Below are 10,078 nucleotides of genomic sequence, written 5' to 3' on the forward strand. Positions count from 1 at the left end.
TTTCACGACGTGCCCCAATAGATCCAAAATGTCATAGATGTGGTGCAGTTAATGAATCGGTAGACTACCTTCTATTCGAATGCTCCTTTGCGAAGGCAGTTTGATATGGGAGCACTCTTTCCTATGCTCCACCATCTGATAGAGCATCGAGATTAACAGATTGGCTGAAGAGTTGAGACATTTTGGGGGGCCAAGACAAGAAGTTTGTTCGTGAAACTCTCTCTCGTGCCTCATTTCTATGCTAGTACTTGTGATGTGCACAGAATGATGGGATTTTAAAGACAAAGGATTGGACACCACAGGAGGTTATTTCTACTGCAGAGAGGGCATTCCTGGAGTTTCATTCGGCCACTATTGTCCCAGTTTCTTCGCCCTCTAATGCAACTACCATTAGAACTGCAAAATATGAAAAGTGGGAGGCTCCACCCTTGGGTTTTGTGAAGGCAAACTGTGATGCTGCTCATCCACAGGGAGGATTTCTGGCGGATTGGGTATTATCTATAGGAATCATTATGGGCATCTACACAAGGCACTCTCCATCTCTTAACCCTTTGCCTCTACGATTCAAGGAGAAGCTTTAGTTATTAAAATGGCTCTTTTGTAAGCTCTCGATTATGGTTACATCCATCTTCTAGTTGAATCGGATTGCAAAGAGATCATCGACTACATTCAAGATCCAAGCATAGTTCCTCCTGGCGAGGTTGCAATCGTTATTGAGGATGTGCACAAGTTACGTTATTCTTTTGTTTCCATATCTTTTAATTTGATTCCACGGACTGTAAATTCTGTTGCAGACGCCCTAACAAGGAATGCTTTGTCCATCATAATAATGACAAATTAGTAGATTACCACTCCGTGGCTTCAAGGCCTTTGTGCGAATGAATCCATTGGCTGTACACATGATTCTTTTCATTAATAATTTTTTTTTCTACCCAAAAAAAAAAATGTCATTGTGTACTTTCTTTTAAAAATCTCTTTCCTCTCATTAAATATATGAGCTTTTTTTCTCTTTTCTCCTTAAATGTACTGTTTTGCATTTTGTTATGTTTTTTGGTAAACATTTTGCTAATGACATCGTAGCGTATAAGATACCAATTTATCTTAAATTAAATAAATAAGATGCCAATATAAGAATTAGATCCTTCCTCTCTCCGTTTTTTCGTAAAAGAAAAAGAAAATCACTGTAGAATTGAAGTCCCCCATGCTTTGAACTGAATTGAAATGAATGGAGTGGTCCGGTGGCTCTACCGTGTCTCGTAATCATCGAAGGCAAAAAGGCCACACAAACCTAAAAAAAAAAAAAGCCATACAAACGCGTCCGAGCGAGACGCGCCAGTTACCCAACCTTTTGGGAGTGGCGAGAAAGTGGTGTGCTGGGCCTCCTGAGTCCTGACCCACCGGTCACTTTTTCCTTCGTGACCCACCAGTCACTCACCGGGGTTTGTTTCAACCGGTTACCCTTCGGCCTTTACCATTGGATCTGGACTTTCAAGAAACAGACGCCATTACCTGTTGGCGTTGGTGGAGAAAGTGGGATCACTTGGATTGTGGGAAGACCACCAACACCACTAAGACATTAACACTGTAGAACACCAATGCCGTTCGTTGCCCTTCGCGTACTATCGTGTTAAAAAATCTATTCCGAGAATAACGTGCTTAATGAGTTGAGCCGTTCCTTGGCTCGGCTCCACTCTAGCTCGCTCTCGGCTTCTCTTATTCTCAATCGCTGTACTCCCTCCAAAGAAGAGGATGTCCATTTTGACATAAGAGAGGAATGGTTCTTTGTCCGGCAGTGAGCCCACGCCATTAACGCTCCCTGTATCTATGACTTTGACTTTTTCTCTTTTTTTTCATTAAACAATTAATAGAAACATCTTTTCATTCATCCAATCTCATCGTCTTATTGAAGAAGGGTATTTCAGTAAAAAAGAAAGAAAGAAGGGTACTTCAGTTTCCAACAAAAAAAGAAAAAGGATATTTCAGATCATAAACAATCAAGGATAGGAGTTAATGATGAACCTAGAGATTCATTGAGTCGCCGACCTATTATTCATGGTTTGAACAGTTTAAATACTTATTTCCAATGCATTATGAGGATCAGGTGGATGAAGAGATTCTCTTTTTACTGTGGTGAAGACAAACTAGCTAGGTCCAAAGGGTAAAGGCAACATGCTACTTGTTGGAGTAATCTCCCATGCCACACTAGTCAGCATAGGCACTAGGTTCTGTTAGTGAGATCTCATAAGGTTTGGGAGGAAAGAGATTATTAGTTAAGTGCATGGTTCAAGCCTTCAAGGTGTCAGTATCAGTATTGTTGGCATTCTAGACTGATTCCTATTGGATATAAACATAAGATATTTGTGCATATTGATACATACCATGGGCCAAATGGTCAAATATGGCTTTGAAAAAACCTAAGGCGAAACCATGTGATACAACTTGTATCAACTGATTCACCACGATCAGTTAGGGGACATGAGAAAAATCCCACAATATCGGTGTGTGATTATTTTCTCATATATAAATAAGGGTAGTGGTTCTCTGTGTAGGAGTGCAACCTACATCATATTCATCGTGGTTATCTCTCTCCAACTGCATTAAAGGTATAGATGTCTTTTCACAAGAGAGACAAACCCATGAGTGCACAAGCATAGCCCGCACTCTTAGATTTCTTTTCCTCAATAAATAAATATTGACCGGAAAACAGTGGGTTGGTAACCAAACACGATCTTATTTGCCCTTTTGTCATTTCATGGGGCTGGTCTTGTTGAACCATCCCCGTCAACATAAAGTCTCCTACCAAACTTAAAAGATTATGGATTTGACTCCCATTGCTACGATATCCTTGTCCTGTTTTCTCCATATATCGTGGATGATTTACACGTCCAGCCAATCTAATTTAATGAAGTATCAACCCCTCAACAACCCAAGAATTTTATTTCCTTATACGCCAAAATTGAAAGTCTAGAATATCTTCCATATCTTACATGATTTGTTTTAATGGAAATATCATATATGAATACAAATTCCAAGAAAAGAAAAGTAGAAATATTTTGTTTTCTAAAGTGAAAATTTATTTTTGATTATACGTCCCTACGCCAAGACATAAAGAGGTGATAAATAGACCATCTTACCCTTAATTGGATGCCTTTGTACTTTTCCTAATTGATACAATGATTATGCGATCAAATAGCAATAGTTTGTTATCAATGGAAAAAAAAAAAAAGATTTAAATTTGAATTCAGTTTAGGAATGATAAAATTTGTTTGGGTTAAAAAAATAACAAATTTTTGTTTTATATTTAATGTAAGCAAGCATGGTTTACACTGATCCCTCTCTAAGAAATTAACATGATCGTTCTGCCCTTTGTTTATGTTTTTATGAAATAATAAATTATCAATTTGAGTACCACAAGTTTTTTTTCCCATGATCCAATGAGAGCATAGCCCGTTAAGGTGGATGATAAACTATGCTTGTGACTCTTTATGTATGAAAAATACAAATTAATAATTTGATTAGTCTCTATTTTTTTTTTTTTTTTTTCATATTACCCAATGAAAAGATAGCTCATTAAGGTGAATGATCTATTCCCATCTTCCCCAACATCAATATTTCCAGTCTTCTCTCAGTTCTTAGGTTTCTTTTAAAAATTGAAAAAAAAAAAAAAAAAAAAGAAGAAGAAGAAAAAAAGACAGTTTCTCTTGACGATATCGTGAGGTTCATTGCATGATCCAAAGCTCAAAGATCTCACCCCCTTTTTCTCGACTGATCTTGATGATGCATGGTAAACGGATTTATCATGACCTTAGAAAAATTTGATCCAAAAGAAAAGAAAAGAAAAAAACCCACAGAAAAATGTTGTCCAAAATTCAGTCAATGGCTGGTGTTTGCTCGACTCACAAGTCATAAGACATATTTAGCTCCTCACATCCATATCTTGAGTACTTATTACTAGAATTTAGTCCAAAGATTTAAGTTTAGGTGCATCCCAAGCCACTCCAAGGTCCAGACCAGTTCAACTTGTGTTTATTTTTTACCATGCTTTTAACACGCAACTTCTTCCTATGTTTGATAACACGTGCCACTTAAACACTTAAATGCCGTTTCACATCTTTGAACTCTCTTTTGTCGGTGACCACATTGTACTTGGAGACCGGAGCATGCAAAATGGAAAAACCTCTCATGAGTCCCCTATTCATTACGACTCTGTACTAATAGTCTAATACAATGTGTTATGTGCTTGTTTGACCATCTTGTATTGGACCCAGCACTTTTAAAACCCTTTTGTTGCACTTGATGCGTCAATTCTGTACAATCTGGTCTGGTGGGTGATTATAAGGAAAATTTATAAATATTCAAAATCCCCTCGTCACTATTGTAAGAGTCAAATTCAAGTGTCGAAACTACTTTTCTGAAAAAATTTAGAATCCTTTCAATTGGGATCAGTTGATTCGAATTAGAATTGACTCTAATTAATCTCGATTCTAAACATTTCAAGGCATCAGGTTGTTGTGTTTTCATATCTGAGGTGCCAATTTTGACTAATCAGTAGGGATGAATTCAACCCCCGATTCGAAATTTAAAATCCTTGAGCATAAGTCAAAACCCATGAGTCTTTAGCCTGGTTGAAGGAAAATTCACTCAATTGATTATTATATTCTCTTCTTAAGGATACAATTAATTAAAGATAAGCAAATGGAAAGGTGCGATTTTTTTCCTATGAATTGGGATGGCAAGTGGCCCATGTGGCCATGCCTAATGGTCTAGCCACGTAGGCCCTGGTCATCTCACTTGATAAGTCCAAATCAGGGACAAGTTCAAGTTAGCTGATGCCCCAACCAACCCCACAACTTGCCACCTCCTTCTCTTTTCTTACTTCCATTCTCGGCCTTTTTACAAAGTCTGATCAACACACGATTACTTCAAACCATTAGTCTTCTATCCAATAGTCAAAACGATCATATCAGTTGTTTATATGGCAAAGACGGAAAAAGTCATTTTTGAGATATGAAGGTATATACTTTATGGGAAATGGATAATGCTTGGTCACATGGTTTCTGTAGTTAGAAAGAAGAATTTGCAAAATTAATACTTTATTTTGAGAAATAAAAATTTACATTTATGTTAATGTTCTTATACGTGTTCTCATTGATCTTTACATTGATGCAAAAGTCACAGGATCATGCAATGATATTTTGCCTATAATATGTACTATAAAAGAAGATTAACTGAGTTCCTATTGTTTTGCCGTACCTCGTTGATGTGCTTCTCTGTAACACTTACTCACAAAACCCTATCTTATATATATTATATAGTATCTCCAATCCTCTCCTAAATCCTTGTGCTTTCCTTCTCAAAAGTGATCAAAGAATTTGATCTGAAATATATTCCTCATGAGATTGTACTATTTTTTTTTTTTTTTCCTTTTATGGGAGAGGTCTTTGTTATTATCAAAGGGTAAGAGGGTAGTGTGAATTAAAACCCATTATCTAAGCTTGCCATCTTTGTTAATATTTTTTTATGGGAGCATTTAATTGTAGTTAAAGTGATGAACCAACTAATTAAAGGTCCTTTGTCTTATTCTTTAAAATCGAAGTGTTTGATGATTCTTTGAAAGATTACAACCTTTATTTTTTATTTTTTTTGGTAGGACACCAAATTTAATTAAAAACAAGGTTTATTTTTTTGCCTTTTCTTACTAATTAAAGATAAAGAATATATCCCCCAATACTGTATCAACTATCAATGAAAGGAAAATTAGATTTCCTACAAAATCAAGGAAAGTTGCTAAACTCGGCATCAATTGAGATAGACACCGATTTAAGGGATCAGAGACGATTTGATAGATTTATTCTTTTTTAAATAAAAAATAATATTTTTTACTATTTTTATCTTTATACTTTATCAATGCGTTGGTATCAGATCGGTCGAGATTAGAAATTGAGGATCGATCTTAGCTGATATTGATTCCCAAGCGATCTGACCTATCTAATCCGATTATAAAACTATAATTGCCACCACTGATGCCAGTATGTATAGATACTGATTCCAAATTAAAATACCATTTGAAATGATACTGTATTCATACTACATCTGTTGATTCATTCAATCAAATATCAGTATCAAACATGGTTGAGGTATCGGTATTGGTGTCAGCACCGAATCACTCACATCAGCATGACTAGCCATTGATAAAATAATAAAAAAATATTTTTTTTTTTAAGGAAAAAAGGTCAATTTATCCAATACAACCGATCTGTGCCATCCCATATTGGTATTGTAGGTGACCGATACCCAATCCAATATCTTAGAATCGCATGATAATACTGATATGAATCGCCAATACCATCGATCCTACACCGATATCTACAATTGCAATCACACGTCACATACGCGTGGTGCTGGCAGTGGCACTCACGAGTGACGACTTATGAGGTCATATTGTCCAACTGGCTGATTCAATTAAGATGACACATCAAGACGGTCATCTTTCTTATCCTTTCCATCCTCTAAGTAGCGCTAAGTAAAGCCGCTTAAATGTGTGAGTCAGCCGCCAAGCCGAAGATGAGTTGGGGTTTGGGTTTAGGGTGGTTCATGGTTGGTGAGTTGGTGGATTTAACTCGCCTTTGCCGTCAAAAATCTCACCAATCCCCCGGGCCCACAATAATGGGGTTCGAAGGGCTATTGTTTAAGTCCACCGACTCCGAAATATCGTAGCCGCAGGATACCCGGTCATCCAACGGATTAGTAACTGTCGGTGCAGTAAAATACAGCCGTCTGATCTGGATCCCATAAAGAATATAGGTAATCCAGCCCCCACGCGACATAAGGCACTGCCTATAAATAAGGGATTAGTTGACGTTGCGGTTTGTGCTTCGCTGAACAAGATCACTTCCTCTAGAAGGGGCGAACGTCCTCTTCTCTTTGGGAACCACTACGGATCTGCGGCTTCAACTGCTCTAAGGGCTCTGCTACTCTCATTTACAGAGTTACAGGTATCTTCTTCTCGTACTCTCTCTCTTCCCTTCTTATCCCAATCTCTTTCTCTCTTCTGAAGTGCTTATCCAGTGCTAGTGAGGCAGTTTTTTACGCGTTTCTTCGTGGATTCCTCGCTGTTCTAGCGCAAATGTTGTGTTTTTGTGTGTTTCAATGTACTTTCAGTTGATGTTTCTTCTCTAACTCACTAGATCTTGAATTTATCTTCGTCTATTGTGTTTTAAGTTTCAGTATCCGAGATGTTTTTGTTAAGATCTGTTTGTTTTTTCTCGAATTGATTACAGATCTGAGTGTTATACGAGTTAGCCGTGGTTTTCTGTTAATGTAATACGTGATTTGAGTTGGTTGCACAGATTAGACTGTAGACTGGTTCGTATTATCTTCAGCGTCAGTCAATCCAAGGGACCGGTTCTATGTTTTTCTAAAACTTTCTTTATGATTTCTAAGATCTGGTAGTTGAGCCACTTCTTGTCTTCTTTGGTTACGCCGCATAATATACTTATTTTAAGTGCTAGTTGTAAGAGATACTTGTAAGTTTTGAAGTTTTGATCAAATGCTCTGTCAAAAGGACGTCTGAAGTAGTTGATGCAACAAATTCTTCTTTCCTCTTTAGACGCCGTTGCTTTCCGTACCTTTCTGTTTCAGCCTAAGAACATCGTCACGAAGCTCCCAGAAATTCTATCATGCCTACCAAGCCGGATTGTCCATCTGGCGTTGCCTTCTTCGTGGTATGCTAGACCAACATCGTTTTCGGTTTTGTCTGATTGTTAATTCCATGGTCCCGCTGTTGGCTCAAAATTCTACTTCGCCTGTTGCTCTATTTCTGTGATTGTTTCAGCCGGGGCCCCGGGAAACTATCCCTTAGGCACGTGTCCTGTTGAGCATCTGGTCTTTACTAACTATCCCCTAACTTAGATCTGAAAGCTATATGCAACTAGTTCGCTTCAGGCCTCCAACGAGTATGAACTCATTTTTTGGTTCCACACTTCCACTACTGCAGACATTGTTCGATGAATTTGTTCACCGACTCTTCGTGGTAATTTCTTTTTGAAAATTCTTTTAACTTTAGGACCGGGTTCTGTGCTGAAACGGTCGGAGATCGAATCGTTTTTCTGTTCTCTTTATTCACTGTTTTCGAGGAATATAAAACGCGTAGAGCCATCAGCCTTTGTGCTATGATTCTGGTTTTGTTGCGTCCCATATATTCGCAACTTTGCTAAAACCAAGTAAAAATTTAATATTATATGCGGTATAGTTTACAAACGATGACTTTGTTCCTCTCAATCCTGGATAGATTCGATTTGTTCTTTACCTTCTAGGAGGAGCATTCTTTATGCTACTCACTCGTATATTGATATATCTGGTTGAATGCGTTTCCTGTGCAGCTTGAAGCAATGGATACCTTCCTATTTACATCTGAATCCGTGAACGAGGGTCACCCCGACAAGTTGTGCGACCAGATCTCCGATGCCATACTCGATGCTTGCCTCGAACAGGACCCCGATAGTAAAGTGGCCTGCGAGACCTGTACCAAGACCAACATGGTCATGGTCTTTGGGGAGATCACTACCAAGGCCAACATAGACTATGAGAAGATTGTCCGAGACACATGCCGAACGATTGGATTTGTTTCCGATGATGTGGGTCTTGATGCTGACAACTGCAAGGTCCTGGTCAACATTGAGCAGCAGAGCCCTGATATTGCTCAGGGGGTCCACGGAAACCTCACCAAGCGCCCTGAGGAGATAGGTGCCGGTGACCAGGGTCACATGTTCGGCTATGCCACCGATGAGACTCCAGAGCTGATGCCGCTCAGTCACGTCCTTGCCACCAAGCTCGGGGCTCGCCTGACTGAGGTTCGCAAGAATGGCACATGCGCATGGCTGAGACCAGACGGAAAGACCCAAGTCACCGTTGAATACCACAAAGAAAATGGAGCTATGGTCCCCATCCGCGTTCACACTGTCCTCATCTCCACTCAGCATGATGAGACCGTCAGTAATGACGAGATCGCCGCTGATCTCAAGGAGCACGTCATCAAGCCTGTCGTCCCAGAGAAGTACCTAGACGAGAAGACCATCTTCCACCTTAACCCCTCGGGGCGTTTTGTCATTGGAGGTCCTCATGGTGATGCCGGCCTCACGGGACGCAAGATAATTATTGACACCTACGGTGGTTGGGGGGCTCACGGTGGTGGCGCCTTCTCCGGTAAGGACCCAACCAAGGTTGACCGTAGTGGTGCCTACATCGTCAGGCAGGCTGCCAAGAGCATCGTCTCCAGTGGGCTTGCTCGCCGCTGCACTGTGCAGGTCTCCTATGCTATTGGTGTTCCAGAGCCGTTGTCCGTCTTTGTCGACACATATGGTACAGGAAAGATTCCGGACAAGGAGATCCTGAAGATTGTCAAGGAGAACTTCGACTTCAGGCCTGGTATGATTGCTATCAGCCTGGACCTCAAGAGGGGAGGTAATGGTAGGTTCTTGAAGACAGCCGCCTACGGTCACTTTGGCAGGGACGACCCTGACTTCACATGGGAGGTGGTAAAGCCCCTCAAGTGGGAGAATGCCCAAGCTTAGATGCAGTAGACGAGTGATGATCAGGCGCTTGTCTTGCCGTTTCAGTGATCTGCACCCTTTGTTTATGGCCCGTTGAAATATTATACCTGCCAATGTACCGCTGTATGCTCTCTAACGAAACGCACATCCTAATGTCTTACTATTGTTCTACGCCTTTTTTTTTTTTTTTTTTTGCTCTCCTTCCGTCATCTGTCGCCGTTGCAAGGGAAAATGTTGATTTTTTGTTAATGAAAAGAATTTCCTCTCTACTTCTCTCCTTGTGGTATCATTAACCATCATTTTTTTTTTGGGTAGAATCATTAACCATCGAGGGAATGCATTAACATTTATAAGGGCCCTCACAATTTGGAAAGAGAAATTTTTTTTATTCAATTTCAAGAGTTAAAAAGATATAGTCAGTCTTGAGTTTCCATAGATTCACAACTTGGTAGCAGGCACTGTGGATTCAGCCCATTGCGGGTGGGTCTCACATGGCGAGGGAGAACGAGATGTCAAAAATTGTTGGA

The 10,078-nt window shown here is 39.7% G+C and overlaps 1 protein-coding gene across 1 annotated transcript; it reads left to right on the forward strand.

Moving 5' to 3' along the window:
- Positions 1–6,860: 6,860 nt before the first annotated feature.
- On the forward strand, positions 6,861–9,726 carry LOC122091885 (S-adenosylmethionine synthase 5-like). Its single transcript, XM_042662112.1, has 2 exons — positions 6,861–6,995; positions 8,382–9,726. The coding sequence occupies exon 2, from the start codon at positions 8,391–8,393 to the stop codon at positions 9,570–9,572; it is 1,182 nt and encodes a 393-aa protein (XP_042518046.1). The 5' UTR covers positions 6,861–6,995; positions 8,382–8,390; the 3' UTR covers positions 9,573–9,726.
- The last annotated feature ends 352 nt before the right edge of the window (positions 9,727–10,078 follow it).

This window comes from Macadamia integrifolia, chromosome 10 (genome assembly GCF_013358625.1).
Source record: "Macadamia integrifolia cultivar HAES 741 chromosome 10, SCU_Mint_v3, whole genome shotgun sequence".
Lineage (NCBI taxonomy): Eukaryota > Viridiplantae > Streptophyta > Magnoliopsida > Proteales > Proteaceae > Macadamia > Macadamia integrifolia.